Source organism: Hypanus sabinus, chromosome 3, assembly GCF_030144855.1.
Source record: "Hypanus sabinus isolate sHypSab1 chromosome 3, sHypSab1.hap1, whole genome shotgun sequence".
Lineage (NCBI taxonomy): Eukaryota > Metazoa > Chordata > Chondrichthyes > Myliobatiformes > Dasyatidae > Hypanus > Hypanus sabinus.
This window is the reverse complement of record NC_082708.1, coordinates 129,806,226-129,825,184: the sequence shown is the minus strand read 5'-3', so window position 1 is coordinate 129,825,184 and position 18,959 is coordinate 129,806,226. Positions and strand designations below refer to the sequence as shown.

General features: G+C 39.1%; 1 protein-coding gene across 2 annotated transcripts in view; it reads right to left on the bottom strand.

Moving 5' to 3' along the window:
* Positions 1-18,959, bottom strand: part of intu (inturned planar cell polarity protein) — an 83,833-nt gene that overhangs the window by 38,078 nt on the left and 26,796 nt on the right. For both annotated transcript variants that reach the window (XM_059965104.1, XM_059965103.1), the window contains exons 3-5: positions 12,570-12,655; positions 5,438-5,647; positions 38-156 (exon numbers count right to left, since the gene is read on the bottom strand). In XM_059965104.1, the coding sequence (XP_059821087.1) occupies positions 38-156; positions 5,438-5,647; positions 12,570-12,655 (415 nt within the window). The remainder of the gene's footprint in view (positions 1-37; positions 157-5,437; positions 5,648-12,569; positions 12,656-18,959) is intronic.

The following is an 18,959-nucleotide window of genomic DNA, read 5'->3' as shown; positions in this document are numbered from 1 at the left end:
TCTCACATTGCATAAATGAAGTAAAATGTTTGGTCACCTGATAATATGTCCCCCAGTTACATTTTCCAGCATATCACAGAGGGTTATAAATATTCCTCGAATATTTTTCAACTTTTGAGATGCTTCAGACATTGGATAATGGTAAAGGATTTCTTGCTATGATAAAATAGGAAAAACTTGATGTTGTTACCATTAAATGGGATTGGGAACATCCTCAAAACAATCACCAGATTTTTACAGCTATGGCATAACCTCTACCCCAAGGTAAAGAAAATTATTTCATTTATCTTTGATTTTCATTACTTTCTATACCTAACTGTGATGTATTAATTGTTAATGCACTTTATCTCACAGGGCCTCCACTGCTTCTAGCTTTTCACCATATAGGAAGTACAGTAATTTGTTATATTTACTTTAGGTTCATAACGGATTTGCCTGTGCTGAAACTCTTTTGCCAGCAACACAATCTGTTAATATTCCTGCCATATAATCCTTTATTTATTACTTTTACATTATTTTGTAATAGATCAATAAAGAAAGATCCAATACAATCCTTGATGCAACTCATACTTCTCTTGATCTTCAGAACATACTCTACTGAGAGAACTTAAAAATAACCATTTTCGAATGCTTTCTGTTTAACCATTAATCTCTCTCACCAATTCCCTATCTGAGGTTTGAAGTGAGAAAATACAGTAGCTTTCTGGATCCCAGTGAGGGAAAATGAAAGTCTAAGAAAAGCAAGTAGTTTTCAACAAAATAAATTAGAATATTTGAGGATTTGAACGGGTATGTGTGGTTTCACTGATAGAACTCACTGAACCAAATTTCCATCTTCCCATTTGTACTTAATATTTTAAAAAATGTCTTAATCATAGGAAAAATAGCTTTTAATCTGTTGCTGCAGGGATAGTATTTGAAAGCATGGGATTTTCCCAGAGGAACTGGGGACAAAAAGTGTCAAAGGTCAGTCATTCTTTCTAGTTCTTTTCAACATGCAGCGGCAGGATGACAACATTTATTTAGCCTTAGTTTGCACTTGTAATTTTTCCATAAATAAACAAAAAGCCCATGAGGTGCTGAATGCAAACAGAAAGAATACATCTACTCTTTTCTGAAGAATCTCAACTGAAAACTTTGTAGCGAAAGGAGAATTTTGAGTCACCTTTAAGTATGTACAGCTTTCCACTTTAGTACAAATTGATTTAAGTCACTGAACTACTTTCTTTAATCAACAGCAGTAATTGAAAGAAAGATGAGCTTTAGCTTTCTTTACACTTTATTGTTCCTAATTACATAAAATATACAAAAAGTTAATAATGTGAGATGAAAAATTCATGATGTTAATTAAAGGTTTTGAAACTATTATTCTCCCACAAGGCTAATTTCATTGCAGCCTCGATGGGCTAGGTTTGGTTATGCGCAAGTATGGGGAAAAAAACAGTTACTGGCCTATATTTGTCCTTATACCAACAGTTGTAAAGCATGTTAAACATCTAGCCCATAAAGATCTTTGTGAGCAGTTTTCCTACATTATAACAGGGACCACTTTTTGAAAGTTTCAGATGCACGGTGCCTTCTGAAAGAAAATTGTGAAATGTAATATGTAAAAGTATTTCTCCTTCACCTCCTTTCACCTGTTAGCAGCTTGGTATTGGTATCCTGTACATTGCTGATCCAATATAATGCTCTTGGGCTAGCGGCACAGAGATGCTATTGGTCTCTAGTTCACTCCTGACCACAGGTGCTGTCTGTGTGGTGTTCGCATTTTTTTGCCTTGTGACTTTAAGGATTTTCCTCATTTTCCTCCCATATCCCAAGATGAAAGGTGAGTGGATTAACTGGCCACTGAAAATAACTTTTAATATGTAAGTTGTTGTGTATTTAATATTTCAGTAATATTGTAAATATACTGTTTAACTAAGCATTCTTTAGTTGTGTAATAACATGCAAGTCATATGCAAACATTCATGTATGGCATATGACATTACGCCACTACGTCATTTGTAGTAAAGGCAAAACTAAACACTTTATGTCTGGGCTCCCTGAGTTCTCCTTTCATTAATTTCTGAAGTTACAAAACATAACATTGGTGACGAGGAAGTTCTAAATGAATATGAAACGTCTACCTACACATTGAAGTGCAGCGACATGTTCAAGTTTAAAAAAAGTGCAGTGACATGTTTGAATTTTTTTTAAAAAAGTGCAGCGGGAGTTCGAGTTAAGAAAGTGCAACATGTTTCTTTGCAAGACGAAGAGAAAGACGAGTTTTTTAAAAAAAAGTAGAAAACAAATGAATGCATAGGTCCAGAAACAGTGAGTATTGGGTGATAATAATCAAAAATTTGAAAAAAAAAACAAAAATGGCTGACGATGAACACATCAGAAAGATTGATATGTTCGAATGTGCAAAATATAATTGACTGATGTATACTGAGCAAATTGAGCAGTATTTTGAAGCAAACGGAATAACCAATGAATTAAGTCACTGAACCACTTTCTTTAACCACAGCAGTGGTTGAAAGAAAGATGGGTTTCAGCTTTCTATACACATTATTGTTCCTATTTACATAGAATACACAAAAAGTTTTGCTGAGTGTAATAGATGAGAAAACATACAGTTTGCTCAGAAGTTTAAATGATCCAACTAATCCAGCTGAAATTAGCTTTGCTGATATCATGAAAGTAAAGCAGGAACATTTAGAACCAAAACCATTGCTGATTGTAGAACACTTTAATTGTTCAAATAGTTCTACTTATTACCAGAGAATGTATACAGTGTGCAACTTAAGATTCTTACTTTTTGCAGACATCCACGGAATACAAAAGAATGAATGATTGAAAAACGTTAGAACCCCAAAGCCTGCTCTACCGCTTCCCCACACAAGCAGCAACAAAGCATCAATCTCCCCCCCCCATTTCAGTCCAAAGTGTCAGCGCCCACTACCTATAAACAATAGCAAAGCACCTAAAAAGAAATCATGATCAGCAGTCAACAAAAACTATTGTTTACCTGACAGTATGACATGCCACAGGCTCTCTCTCTCTCTCTCCCTAACAAGGGATAGAGAGATGTCATCCATTTCACAGTGAAAGGGAAGACCAACATATAGTCGCTGTTACGATCTGAGTCTGCCGCGGCGCTTTTTATTCTGAGATTCTCGTACTCATAAGCAGAATCAAAAGGAAGGAGCATGCTTCAGCATATGAGGCTGAATTGAAGAGATTGTCTGAACATTGTCAGTTCAGTGATGGGTTTAATGATCCACTGAGAGATCACTTAGTTTGTGGAATCTTAGAAGAAAGCATTTAAAAATGGCTCGTAACTTTAATTTTCTCAGCTCATGTAATGTTTGTGTGTCAATGGTGTGACCACAGTAAGTGATGCTTGTTTTAAAGGATTCACGCTTATTATATTGTGCTCTGAGCCCATAATATTCTAATCTTTTTAACACTGCCTTGAGATTTTGGAGATGTTCCTTGTCATCCTCTCCAGATATCGTCCAGGTAACACAAAGTGCCTAGATAAACTTGCATTTCCTGGTCCATAGCTTTCTGCCAGAGTATAGGTGCAGATGCTACTCCAAAAATAAGCCTATTATAACAATAAAGCCCTTTGTGAGTGTTTATGGTGAGAAACATTTTGGACTCTTCTTCCATTTCCATCTGTAGGTAGGCCTGAGTTAAGTCCACTTTGCTGAATTGTTTTCTTCCAGAAAGGTTTGCAAAGATATCTTCTATTCTGGGCAGAGGGCATTGATGTGCTTTCAATACTGGGTTGATAGTGACCATAAAATCACCACAGATCCTGATAGACCCATCTTTTTTGGCAACTGAGAGCACTGATATTGTCCATGGGCTCCTCTCAACCTTGGAAATACTTCCTTCAGCTTCCACGTGATCTGGCTCACTGGCTACTTTATCATGGATGGAACCAGACGGGCTTTGTAAAACTTGGGTGTGGCATTTTCATTTAACACTACTTGATATGTTTGAGTTTTCCAATGCCATCCTTGAACACAGCTGTGGCATCATCCAGTTCCTTACTTAATTTGCTATCAGTTGACTCCACTGCAGTGAATGTCCCATGCAGATGCTGGATGGAGCTCCAATCAAGTTGTAGTTGGTTCAGTCAATTGTGGCTCAACAAAGCTGGCCCTCCTATTTTCACCAAATGCAAGTCCAATGTGGCTATTTGGTTGCTGTATTTCACTGTTAGAAATGTCCTTCCCAAAGAAGTAATCATTTCTCTGGTATAAATTCTTAGTCAAATACTTGCAAGCTTCAGTTCAGTACCTTTGAAGTGCTGTTCAAACTCACTTTGTAGAATGACTAAAACCAGTCAAGCCAGTGTCCAATTCCATTTTAATTAATTTGCTGTTCACTTCTGGTGTAAGCCATATTGCTCGTCTCCAGTTAGTCTTTACATTTCAAGACTTAAGGCTACCCAATCCTGTTTTGCTTTCAACATTATCAGATGTTTCATTCACTGCATGCAGATCAGTGGTTGTTTTGAAACTGCAACTTTTTTTCTTCCCTGTGTAGTCTGTTTAGATGTTGCAATTTTGTTCACACTCACTTGCATTCTTGACTGAAATTCAGGGGGTGCTGTTCAGGTAAAGGTGAAGACTCTGTCTGCTGTTTCCACTGATACAGTGATTTCAACTGCTCTTTTAAATGCAAGTTGTGCTTTTATCTAAAATTCCACAAACTAAATAATTTCTCAGTGCACCATTAAGCCTGTCACTGAACTGACAACACTCTATCTCTAATTCAGCACGTATGCTGAAATAGACTCCTTTTTTTGATTCCACTTAAGAAACACTTAAGTATGTTTATTAAAGCATTCTACAATCAACAGTAGTTTCATTTATAAATGTTCCTGCATTATATTCATGATCTCAGCAAAGCTCATTTTGGCTAGTTTGGATGAAGCAGTTACAACAACTAAACAAACCATATGCTTTTCTACCTAGAGTGCAGAGCATGACAGATTGGTTGTAACTGTGCATTTAAGAAGTGTCTAGATGAACACTTGCATTTCCTAGACACAGAAGGCTAGAGACCAAGTGCTGGATGGTGGGATTAATACAGAAGGGTGCCCACTGGTCAGTACTAATGGGTTGGATCAAATAGCACGTTTCCATGCTGAACAATTCAATGACTCTAAAAACAAAATGCTAATAAAATTTTATCAATATATTTATTTGAACAATTAATTTATTTTACTCTGCTACTTTCACTCTACTCTGTGTAATAGGTATGTTCTTTGGAATATTGCTAAGTTGTTCATGATTTTGTGGCTAACAGCTGCTGAGATATTGCATTTAGTTGCAGCCTATTGGTAGAAGATAATTCCAATTTTATCAAAATAAAAGCCATTGTTCATGGCAATAATATCGTTCATATACATTTTTGAAAGGATTATTGACATTACCTCTTCCTTGGAGTTTTCAGATTCCACCTTTAAAGTTAAATACATTGCAATATGAGAAACATTTCCAGTATCCATTTGGAGATCTACAGTGTCTTGACCCCATACAAGTTTCACTAAATTGGCATCAGTGGGAACTGGTTTAGCAATGTGTTCAAAAGCAAGGTCAGCTTGTACTTCATCACGGCTTAAGGTTTCAAATGTGAGTTTCACCTGTTAAGAGCCATATTAAAAAAAATATTAAAATTGCTTATGGGAAAGAACATTGGAAGTGAAATAATTAGATATATCACAGAAAATAGGCTAACTCTGTACCCATGGTTTTGAAAATACCTTCTTTGTAGTGTACAGTTTATTCTCTTTTGAAAGATTTTTAAAATAAAAACAAAATACTAGAAATATTATGGGTTTTGTAGAGAGAGAAAAAAAAGTTAATATTTTTGATCAATGACCTTTCATCAGGGCTGCTTGTGTAAGTTCTTAATGCTGTATGAAGATGCACTTCACTTATTAGAACCGGACATTGTAAATTATGAAATATACTGTTCTTGACTTTTCATCCAATTTAGAAATGTAAAAGACCAGCTAAGGCAGAGATCTCTGGCCAATATGTTCCTGGTCTTCCCACAACATCCTTGGAATGCGGGAAGAACTGGAGTACTGGGAGGCATCTGTGCACCAAGAGGTGGAACGTGCAAAATCTACTCAGTCAGCCCCCAGAGTCAGAATCAGACAACAGGGGGAAGGTAACTAACCTGTTGGCCTGAGACCAGGAGAAGGCAGAAAAGTGAATGGATTTAATTAAAAGATAACAGTGGCATTTTAATTTCTTGGTATGCTGGAAGTAAAGGGAAGGTGGCAATGGCTTTCTTTTACATCTTGGACATGCAGGCTGCAAGGCTAATTGGTCACTGTCAATTGCCCCTAATGAATAGCTGAGTGGTAACTCTTTGGGGAGATGATTGGAATGTGGACAGGATACATAGATCCTTAGTAGTTGACAAGGATGGGCAAAAGGGCCTACCTCTGTGCTGAGTATGACTCTAATGTTAACCTATGAATAATATTACTTTACCAGATCTAATCATAGCTTGGAGTCCTGCATGCTTTCACAAGTAAACCAGAATTTGTAACATGAAGATGATATCTAAAGGAGATATATAAAATATGCATCTCCTAAATTAGGAGAGGTATGTGTGGCCTCCGTCTGTCATGGTTGACCATGGGTACTGCGCCCCTGGTAGTCACTGGTTTGTCGAGCAGCATCGACTGTGGCTATTGAGGCTGGCCTCTCCAGGGCGCAAGCCAGGACAGAGTTGATATGGCGATCCATCTGTTGCCCATGCAGTGTGACCACCCCTCCACCCCAAGCTGATGACAGGTCCAAAGGAACGACGAACGTCGATACAGTTTGGTGGCAGCAGCATTGCAGGAGTTGCCGTGCCGGTGCTGGGTACAGCAGTCAGCTGCCTTCAGGACTCCGACTCCGGATCTTTCCTCAGGCTTTACACCCAAAGCCTTTCTCATCAGCTGGTATAGCACAGATGGTACATGCAAGATTGAGTTCAATGCTTAGGAGAAGCTTGGATAGGTACACGGATGGTAGGCATATGGAGGGCTATGGTACTGGTGCAGGTCAATGGAAGTAGGCTGTTTTAAATGGTCTGGCAGGGACAAGATCAGCCGAAGGGTCTGCTTCTGTGTTGTAATTTTGTATGACTCTTGGACTCTAAAATGAGTCCAGCTCTCTCATTATTAGATCTCACTATTTCTATGACACTATTACTGAGAAATACTAACTTAAATATAACAACCAATTTATCCAGAAAAGAGGTTGAATTTTAAATCTCACTAAATCATTAAGGATTAAAACAACAAATGTTTTGTAAAACTTAACTCACAACCAATGTGATCTTATATCATTAATGAATTGATTTTCCATTCTCGTTTCATCGAAGAGTAGCTTTAATTGCTGAAGCAGGTTAAACTTTCAAAAGGAAAATTAAAATTCAGCAAGTGGAATTCCTGTAGCTTCAGCTATAGACTGAGTAGTTGATCTACATTTGTCTTTTATTTTCTTTTGTCTTTTTTCTACTCTATTATCCTCATTCTTTTTGTCTTTGCTTAATGCTAACAATGTCAACAGATTTTATTTTTGCATCATTTTCATTTAAATCTCTAAAACTCTCCTTTCTTTTGTACATTTCCTATTGTTTCCATTTTTCCCGAATTTACAGCCTTCTCTACAACTATCTTATCTATTTTCCCATAGAATTTTGTAGCCAGTTTAGTATGGGCCATTGCAACAATATGACAGTTATAAAGTGAATCAAATCTTTTCCTGAATGTTGAAGGGAAATGAATGATAGCAGATTTGGGGACACTGCCGAGGTTTTTAAAAAAAATGCTACTCTTTGACATTGGTGAAGAGCTACCATAATTGTTGAAGAAATGCCATCACAATTACATTTAATTATTTTGCTTGTTAGCACTTAAAATGTGCTCTAAGGAAGACCTATTAATGTTTATGAAGTTAAATACAGCTCATAAGGTTGCTTGTTTCATTTTCAAAATTATTAACTATTAATTAGGTGCTATATAAGAAAATTCAGGAGAATTGAATATGTTGCAAGTGAAATACTGCAATTTTCAGTTGGGTTAAACTTCCATTAAATTTACTGGTAGTAACTTGACTAAGTACTTATCTTCTGCATGTAAATTTCAATCCAGTTTAACGACTTTTAAGACCTTAAAAATGATATATGAAGCCAATCTCAGATGTGATAAACCGGTATATAAAAAACAGAACTATTTAAGAAAAGGAAAGGGAATCTGTTAGTCTATTTTCAATGGTGGGGAAAATGAAAGACAATGACAGAATATCTTAAAAAGAATAGAATTGAGCAGAGTCAGCATGAACTGATGTGATTGACTACCATAGATTCCGGACTACAGAGTGCACCTGATTAAAAGCCGCACGCTCTAATTTTAGAAAGAAAATCAATTTTGTACAAGCCGCACCGGATTTTAAGCCGCAGGTGTCCCACGTTGTAATACGAGATATTTACACAGAAAGATATTACATGTGAGGATTTTTTAACTTTTAATTAAATCCGTATGGTAACATAAACAAATACATATTGCAAATGCTTTTTTTCGAACAGTGCCTGTAACACAGCTACTTTTAAATATACCTACGTATCGGTAACACACAAATTACGTTGCGTATACTTTTTTACTGAACAGTGCACGAACAACATTCCAATATCTCCTAACGACTGGTAAAAAAAATATATATACTGCAGCCTACCAGGAAAAGTTATTGATCGCCTTTAACTTAAAAGCTGCATCATATGCTTTTCTTCGAGTGTTTTCCATGTTGATGAGGGTGAGTACAAATGACTGATTTACAATAATTTAATTGTGAAAGTGTGCTTGATTTATCGTACAATTTCATTGGACCTCTGTGAACTCCTCATCAATCTTATTGGTCTTGCTATGATCCCAGCCCCCTCCTTTGTGAGAATCGCAAGAGCACCCGTCGGGGGGGGGGGGGGGGGGGGGTCAGTAGACCCAGTCGGAGAGAGAGAGAGAGAGAGAGAGAGAAACGTGCTGTTACGAATCCCGTAACTGGAGAACTTACCAGCAAAGATAGAGAGGTCTGTTGAAGTCTGATGTCACTATTTCCAAACGTTTTTATTGATAAAGGGACACAAAAGTAGGGTTAATACAAACATTCAGAGACAATAGTTGCTGTTGTTATTCTGTATCCCTGGTGAGACCTGCAATTTGACACGTTTCTCTCTCTCTCTCTCTCCCCCCCCCCCCCCGACTGGGTCTATTGACCCCCCCCCCACCTTTCGACGGGTGCTCTTGCGATTCTCACAAAGGAGGGGGCTGGGATCATAACAATACAAATTGCACGTTCCACCCGGGATACAGAATAAGGCGACAGCGACTATTGTCTCATGGAGACCACGTGAAAAGCCCTCGGGCAAGGTGGGCTGGTTGAGAGAGAGATTGCATCATCCCAACCTGATTGATACCTGCGACCCCGTGAGGAAGTATAAAGGAGAGTCTCAGGGGGGACAGCCCTCAGACGCACCAAGAAGACACGAGTGTACCCGCAGCAGTGGGAAGCCATTCCGAAGGAAGCCACGTGCGTTAGATTCTGGGATTGGAATCTGTGGCTGGAATCACAGGAAACTGCTTTAACTAACATCGGGGAGAGGAAACCAACGCTCCCCCGATTTCACGGAAGATTCATCGAGACTCGGCAAGTTTTTTTTCTCTTCTCCCCCCAATCTCTCTCTCTCGGTCGCCCCACGTGAAACCCAGCGATTTCCAACGGGCTGAGGCCGGCAGACCTTCTGAGTGACTTTTATATTTCCAACGGACAATCTATTAACCCCTAGACAACAGCAGAGCTCACTTAATGATGAGTATTACTATACCCGCGCTTTAGATTGAGTGTTGACGATGTGCACTATCTGAATGTATGTATTAACCCTACTTTTGTGTCCCTTTATAAATAAAACGTTTGAAAATAGTGACATCAGACTTCAACGGACCTCTCTATCTTTGCTGGTAAGTTCTCCAGTTACGGGATTCTTAACAGTCTACTGTTATGAGGCAAAATGTTTTTGGCGGCATGAAAAAAAACATGCATTAGCCGCACCGTAGTATAGGGCGCAGTGTTGCTGCAGTGTTCAAAGCGTGGGAAAAAAGTAGCGGCTTATAGTCCGGAATTTACGGTAATTATATGCAACTTTATTCCAATTACCCAAGGACATAATTGCCACAGGATGAATACAGTGAAGCTTCACGAGTCTGGTTTCAGGAATGCTGGGTTTGACATAAGAGGAGATAGTAGTCCACATCCTTATTTTCCAGAGTTTAAAAAATTCTTACAGGGCTCTACAGCCTAGCTGCAAGGAGCATATTTCACCTGTCCGAGAATCAAGAACTAGTCTCAGAATAAGACGTGGTGAAGGTAAACTTCTTCAGAGGGTGGTGAAACTTTGGACTTCTCTACCCTATAGGTTTAAAGGAGGATGTTATTTAATCCATCCAAATCAGAGCCAGAGAGATTTCTGTACATTAACAGATGCAAAAGATAGTACTGGAAAATATTTTTGATCTTTTACTTCAGCAGTGATCTTGATGAACATAGAGTAGACTTGATGGGCCAGATGGTATACACCTGTTTATTTTCTTCACACTTTATGGAAAATGACTCCAAAAATGAAGGGCAAACAATAGATCGTGTGCAGAATCAATCCATTTAAGATGTCATTTGTCACATGCACATGAATGGAAAGTGAAGGCTTGAAACACGTTCAACAATAAAAGGTTGTCAAACAGCAAGCTAACAAATTGTTCAAGATTTTCAAAATCTCAAATCCTGAAGGTATTGCTAGGAACACAAAATTTACAAAGGGTACAATTGTGTGCAAGGACCATGAAATAAATGTATTTTTAGATTGATGTACAGAAAACAAAGGTAAAATAACACATTAATTGAAAGAGTATAGCCACATCAATTTGTATTTTGGAAAGCGAAAAGCAAATTTAGTCATGCATTAAAAACACAAAATGCTGGCAGAACTCAGCAGGCCAGACAGCATCTATGGAAGGAGGTTATAACGACGTTTCGGGTCGAAACCCTTCATCAGGAGTGAGGTAACACGGGATGGTCGAGGGGGGATAAGAAGTGGGAGGAGGGACAAAGTAGAGAGCTGGGAAGTGATAGGCTGGAGGGAAATGGGCTAGGGGGAAGGTGGAGAATTATGGGAAATAAAAGAGAAAGAAAGGTAGGGCTGGGGGGAGATTATAGTGAGGGGGGAAAAGAGAGAAAGAGAACCAGACTAAAATAATAGATAGGGATGGGGGTAAGGGTAGGGGAGGGGTATCAACGGAGGTCAGTGAGTTGGATGTTCATGCCCCCTAGGTAGCCTTCTTCCTGCCGGCATGAACATGCCAGAATTAAAAAACAGACCAAATTATCTATAGAAATCTGGTACTCAGAGTTATAGCAGCTCAGGTCAGAGCTGCTATAACTCTCAAATTTCTTCTCACACCTTGAAGACAGGTGGGTGATAGTTCAATTGGATAGCTCAATGTTAACTTTCAGTAATGCAGATATTATAGAATAATTTTAGTTCAGCACCCTTAAAAATTCTTCCAGATTTAGCATGAAGTGATGGAGGGTGAAAATACGCCATAACAATGGAATTGGGTAAAAAGAAATTGGACCTACCCGAGCAATGTTTTGATCCCTGATCACATCTGAGTATTCCCTACATTTTCTGTTTTATATTAAAAGGTCAGGTTTTAATTTACTTATCCTTTCAATTTTCTCTCTTAAGTCAACATTTCTACTCCTATGTATATTGTTTCCTGTACTCAATTAGAAACTTAATTCATCCATTCTAACTAGTATTTATTTGCCTCTCAATCTTCTGCTTATTTCTCAATTTAATTAAAGCAATATGCAGTTGATTATCCTGATCTGTTAGGCCCCAAGTGTTCAGCTTCCTTCACTATATCAACTCAAATTTTCAGCAATTGCTAGAGAACAGTCTAAATCTTAAACATGTAAAAGCTGGTATTGTATAATTTACTTTGAAATGTGTTCAGGGAGGGCTGACTAATTTTTCATGCACACCAACTCTATTAAATGACTATTGGGATACGAGCATGTTTCCCAATAAACAGACACGTCTCAGTGAGTGTCCAGCAATATCAATAAATTCAACAGATAAACAACTAGATTGTGAAATTACACACTCCAGTACCGTATGAACATAAAGACAATTCAATAAAATAATATTCAAGTTGTATTATCACAAAACTAAAAATTCACTGGAGTGAATTTCTATCTTGACTACATGGGCTAGAATTCAATTGAATGAACTGTCCTCATGATTTTTACTTCAATGATTTCAATGAAATGAAATCTGGACAAGATCTTATAAACTATTGATGAACAATCAACCTCAAATTACTGATAATCACATGCAACCAAATATTCAGTCCACTTTATTGTTAACATCTGGGAATAATGTATAAAAGGGTTCCACAACAACAACAAAAAAAATCAGCATGTTAATCTTATGTTTTTCATTAAAAATACCTGGGTTGGACCTGGAATACATGATAAGACACGTTCTATGTTCTCAGTGGTTACTTCCACATCATTCACAGCAATCAGAGCATCACCTGATGGACAGAAGATCTATGTTATTATCTGTGTTACATGTGTAATTTAAAGAAATTTGTGCTGTTGGATAATCAACTGTGAAATTAATCTTCTACTATTTTCACCAAATAGTGTTCTAAACAGGCCTTATTATTTTGAAACAGTACTCAATACGGTCAACTATAGATGGCATAAGAAACTCTGCATTAATATCCCAAGTTGAATTATATACTAGTGTGATGATACTAAGTCTGCTGCCTGCAAATTCAAAACTTCAGAAGCGACTTTAAGCCCCATCTGATTGCGGAAATAGCCATTGTTTAAGTGGGCCAGTGTTAAGAGTGGTCAGGCTTTGGCTCAACAAGCTTTAATGAGAACAGACGGAGGCTAAGGGTGCCAAGTCGTTTGTTATTATTTGTTTTGATTGTGGAATTTGGGCTTAAAGTTGGAGCCAAAGGTATAACAAACTCAGTGAGTAGAATCTGAGTAAGTGACCCTTGTGAGTACAAAACTCAAGGTTTCAGAGAGAGATACAGATAAGAGCAGTTAAGCTGTTTTTTATTGTCTGTAAATCTTTAGTCCCTAGTTCAGTGTAGGTAGGATGGTTGAGGTGGTGGGATGCTCCTCCTGTGAGGTATGGGATTTCAGGGTACCTGACAGATTCCCAAACGTCTACATCTGCAGGATGTACACCAAACTTCAGCTCCTGAGTTGTAAGGTCAAGGAATTGGAGATGGAGCTGAATGTACTCAGGACAATCTGTGAGGCTGGAAACCTCAGATGAAACTTTTAATGATGTGATCACACCCACGGTGCAGGGTTCCTCTGTGGCCATTCTTCTCGGCAATGAGTATCCCTTTTTTGAATTCTGCTGGGGAGATAACCTACCAGGGCACTGCAGCAGCAGCCAGATCAATGGCACTGTGGTCGACTCTGAAGTTCAGCAGGGAAAGGTAAAGACAGGAAGTGTGGTAGTGATAGGAGGCTTGATATTTAGGGGGACAGACAGGAGATCCTACGGCTGAGAAAGACACCAGGATGGTAAGTTGCCTCCCAGGTGCTAGGGTCCAGGACGTCTTGGAGCGGCTGCAGAATATTCTCAAGGGGAAGGGTGAGCATGTATATTGGCACTAATAACATTGGAAGAAAGTGGGGGGGGGGAGAGCTCCTGTAGAGAATATTGGGAGTTAGGAAAGAGGCTAGAGAACATTATCTTCAATGTAGTAATGTCTGGATTAACCCCAGCGCCACATGCTAGTCAGGGCAGAAATAGGATGATAGCACAAATGAATGAGTGGCTGAGGAACTAGGGCAGGGGGAAGGTTTGCAGGTTCTTGGATATTGGGATCTCTTCTGGGACAGGGGTGACCTGTATAAGAGGGATGGCTTGCACTAAAGACACAATGTTTGGTTTGTCCACTGATTCCATATGGGTAAAACTCAAAAATAGGAAGTGTGTAATCACTCCGATGGGATTGTACTCCAGAACCCCCATTCCCCATAGCCACCAGGATATTGAGGAAAAGGTATGCAGGCAGATTAATGAAACGTGTAAAGACAATAGGTTTGTTGTCACAGGAGATTTCAACTTCCCCAATATAAACTAGGACCTTCTTAGTGCAAGTGGTTTAGATGGGGCAGAACTTCATCCAGGATGATTTCATAAAATCAACATGTTGATAGTCCAACAAGAGGAGGAGCTCTACTGAATTTGGTGTTGGATATTGAACCTGGACAATTGACTAATCTTTCAGAGAGTGAACAGTTAGGGTACAGTGACCACAATTCCTTAGGTTTTAAGAAAGCTATAGGTATGGATAAGTAAGGACCTTGTGGGAGACTATTAACTATTACAAGAGCATTAGGCAGGAACTAGGAAGAGTTGATTGGGAACAGATGTTTTTTGGACAAGTCCACATCTGACATGTGGAGGGTGTTTAAACACTAACTGTACAGAGTACAGGACAGGGATATTCCAGACAAAAGAAAGGACAAGGATGGGAAGGTAAAAGGACCTTGGATGTTGAGTGAGGCGATGATTTAGACAAGAAGAAAGTATGTAAAGCTTAGGAAGCTAGAATCAAACAGAACCTGGAGGATTATATATAAAAAAACAGAAAAGAACTCAAAAAGGGAATTAGGAAAGCCAAGAGGAGCAATGAAAAGTTCTTGGCAAGTAGGATTAAAGAAAATGCTAAGGTATTCTATACATATATCAGGAGCAAGAGGATAACTAGGGAGAGGGTGGGACCACTCAAAGATAAAGAGGAGAACATTCATTTGGATGCAAAGGATGTGAGTGGGGTCCTTAGTAAGTACACATCCGTATATGCAAAGGTCATAGGAGGCTAAGAAGGTCAGTGCCGAGACTGTTAATGTGCTAGAGCATTTCAAAGTATTATGTATTGCAATATACTGCTGCCGCAAAACAAGTTTCATGACATGTGCCAGTGATATTAAATCTGACACTGAAGAGCATTTAAGGCAGCTAAGTCCCCAGAGTTTATGATGGGATATAACCCAGGTTGTTCAGAGAGGCAAGTGAAAAGACTGTTGGGGCCTTGACAATATCTTTGTGTCCTCTCTAGCCACAGGCAAGGCCCCAGAGGCCTGGTGAGTAGCTAATGTTGTTCCATTGTTCAGAAGGGAACCAGAGATAATCCAGGAAGCTATAGAGTAGTCTCACATCCGAGGTAGAGAAGTCACTGGAGAGAATTTGTAGGGATAGAATTTATGAGCATTTGGAAAATGATGGCCTAATTAGGGAGAACCAGTATAGCTTTGTATGGGAAAAGTCCAGTCTTGCTAACTTGATTGAATTTTTTGATAAGGTGATGAGGGTGGTTGATGAATGTAGAGTTGTGGATGTTGTCTACATGGACATACGTAAGGCGTTTCACAAGGTCCCTCATGGAAGGCTCATCCAGAAGATTAAAGATGCATGGGATTAAAGATGCAATGGCAAATTGGGTGTTTGGATTCACAACTGGCTTGCCCATAGAAGACAGAGGGGTGATTGGCGAGACTTATTCTAACTGGTGCTCCGTGATTAGTGGTATTCCACAGGGATCTGTAGTGGTAGTTCTGATGTTTGTGCAGCATATAAATAATCTGGATGAAAATGTAGACGGGTGGGCTAGTAAGTTTGCAGATACGAAGATTGGTGGTGTTGTGGATAGTGTAAATGACTGGTAAAAAATATAGCGGGATATAGATGGTTTACAGATAAGGGTAGAGGAATAGCAGATGGAATTTAACCAGACCAATTGTCAAGTGTTGCACCATGGTACATCAAATGTAAAGAAACATTGCACTGTTAAGGGCAAGACCATTAACAGTGTTGATGAACAGGATAAGGAATGCTGAAAACACACAAAATGCTGATGGAACTGAGCAGGCCAGGCAGCATCTATGGAAAAAAAATATAGTCAACATTTCGGGCCGAAGGGTCCTGCCAAAGCGTTTTGGTCCAAATCATTGACTACTTTGTTTCATTGATGCTGCCTGGCCTGCTGAGTTCCTCCAGCATTTTGTGTGTGCTGCTCGTATTTGCAGCATCTGCAGATTTTCTCGTTAAGGAATGCTGCATTTTCTCTGTAGCGGTTACACTATATTATCGTTTTACTTTGTACTACTTGAATGTACTGTTGTAATGATTTGCTTTGTATGAACAGTATACAAGACAAGCTTATTTCTGTACCTTGGCACGTGTGACAATCAACCAATTCCAATTCTCTACGTAATTACAGCTACCCTTTTACTTCCTCGCTCCCCATCATCCAGGAACCCAAACACTACTGAAAACCAAAAAAAAAGTACAGATGCTAGAAATCTGAAACAAAACCAGAAAATACTAAAAAAATATATGTAGAAAGTCAGGCAGCATCTGTGGGAAGAGAAATAAGAGTCAATTCTTCAGGTCAAAGACTTTTCAACCAGACCTCTGATGAAATATCATCAACCTAAAATTTTAACTGATGATTCTCCCTCCATAGATTTTGCCCAACTTGTTATTTTCCATGATTGCCTTAAAAATCGTATTTCTAGCATCTTCAGTTTTTTTTTTCTTTTAGCTCACTCTGACCAGTCTTAGGCATCCTTGTGCAGAAGGCCAAGGAGAGGTCAGTGTACATTTTGGATTGGTACATTGTAGAATTCCTAAATTGGCACAGGTTTCAACACTGTCATATAATCAATCATTGTGGTCTTGTATATCTCATTTCCAGCTTTGTTTTTGTCCCCTCTCTCTTCAGGTATTAAAGATGTCATTTTCCACCAAACCGTGCCTCCTCCATATATAACTTTGCAAGCTTCTGTCAGGTTGCATCATCACCACTTTCACCATTAAATCTCATTATTCCCATCTATCAGAAATCCTCTCCGCCGTCTTCCTTTCTCTGTAATCTAACACCTGTTTACCTGTACACCTGAGAACCTTTCTCAGTTCTGATGAAAGTAATCAACTTTAACATTAAACATTTCTTTCTGCATTTTCCATTTTTGTTGCAATAATTTTGCCTTAGAAAGTTAAAATACATTCCTGGAAGCCTGTGATTGATAGTGGTTCATTCACTAATGAAATAAAAGCAAAAGAACTATGCCATAAATTTAGGCTATAAATTATTCCTGAGCTGATCGCAGATGATAGTTAACTTTATGATAGCCAAACCAGAGTGCTGAAGGATATTAACTCCAGGGGAGTTTTGTTAATGTAGTTTTTCTGAAATAATCAGCTTCACGGTTTGGTTGATGTGTGATGTTTCTTTTTCCCCTTGTCATGATGTTTAACATTGAAATAAAAATGATAGAAAAAGCTGGAATGAATGTATAAAAGATCAGTACATCAGATTAGCAAGGTAAATGTTGGGGATTTTCTCAGGGCTATACAGCAGTGTTCCCCAACCACCGGGCTGCGAGGAAATGATATGATTTGGCGGTATGAAGCGATATGAGTCAGCTGCACTGAAGCTGAGTCATATCGCTTCATAGCGCCAAATCATATCGTTTCCTCGCGGCCCAATAGCACATGCTTTGCGGCCTGGTGGTCGGGGACCACTGCTATACAGGAATAAGGGAAGGATGGGAGAAATCCATCGAGAACAATAAAATGAAAGGTCTGGCAGTAAATCAATGATTGTGACACTCCAAGATAGCTCAAGTTTGCATTGACTACTGACATACACAGCAGCTCTCACAATTTGAATCTTGCAATAAATGCACATATTTACTTTTTTATTTCAATGGCAAGAATAGCTTTTCCCTTAAAAATAGGTTTTTGGAAGAATAACCTAACAAAATTTAATATAATCCAAGAGTAAAGGACATGGAAGATGCCTATGTAAAAGCCTTTCAGCAGAGGCTCCAGCAGTGTACTGCCAGAGAAGGTGTTGGAAGCAGATACAATTATCATGTTTAGAACATAGAAATCTACAGCACATTACAGGCCCTTCCACAATGTTGTGCTGACCATGTAACCTACTCTAGAAACTGCCTAGAATTTCCCTACTGCATAGCCCTCTATTTTTCCAAGTTCCATGTACCTATTTAAGATTCTCTTAAAAGACCCTATTGTATCTGCCTCCACACCATCGCTGGCAGTGCATTCCACGTACCCACCACTCTGCATAAAAAAAACTTACCTCTGACATCCACCTTGTACCCCTTTCCAAGCACCTTAAAACTGTGCCCTCTCGTGTTAGCCTATCGATGTCGTACTGTAACCTCTGACAACCCTCCAGACTATCCACAATACCCCCAACTTTTATGTCATCAACAAACTTACTAACCCACCCTTCTACTTCCTCATCTGGGTCATTTATAAAGATCACAAAGAAGAGGGGTCCCAGAACAGTCATTTTGTATTGAACTGTTTTCGCTCCGAGAGTTTGACAGACTTCTCTGCTGTGTCTGTCTCTCTGCACTTTCCCAGGCTAGTGGCCCACAGACTATTACAATGTATTCACTTTTGGGTGTAGCATGAAGACATTGCTTCTGTGCTGTGGGTTTTACAGTGTTTAAATCTGACCAAACTCTTGCCCACCCACATTCCTCCACAGCCCCAGTGAGACTGCAGGATCATCCCCGGACAGGTCCGGAGTGGGGGGGTGGGGGGGGGGATGGTGGTGGAGAGAACAGAAGGATCAATGCCTGACTTCAGGGAGCACATTGCTCTGCAACACAGAGTTGCTATTGTTCTGGGTTGGAGGGGAGGAGAGGGAAGAGGTAGGAGAAGGGAGGGGATTGGAGGGTATTACAAGTGAATGGTTGTAATTTCTTTAAAATTAAAGTTCTGATAATGCAAATAAGTCTAAAAAATTATTCTTG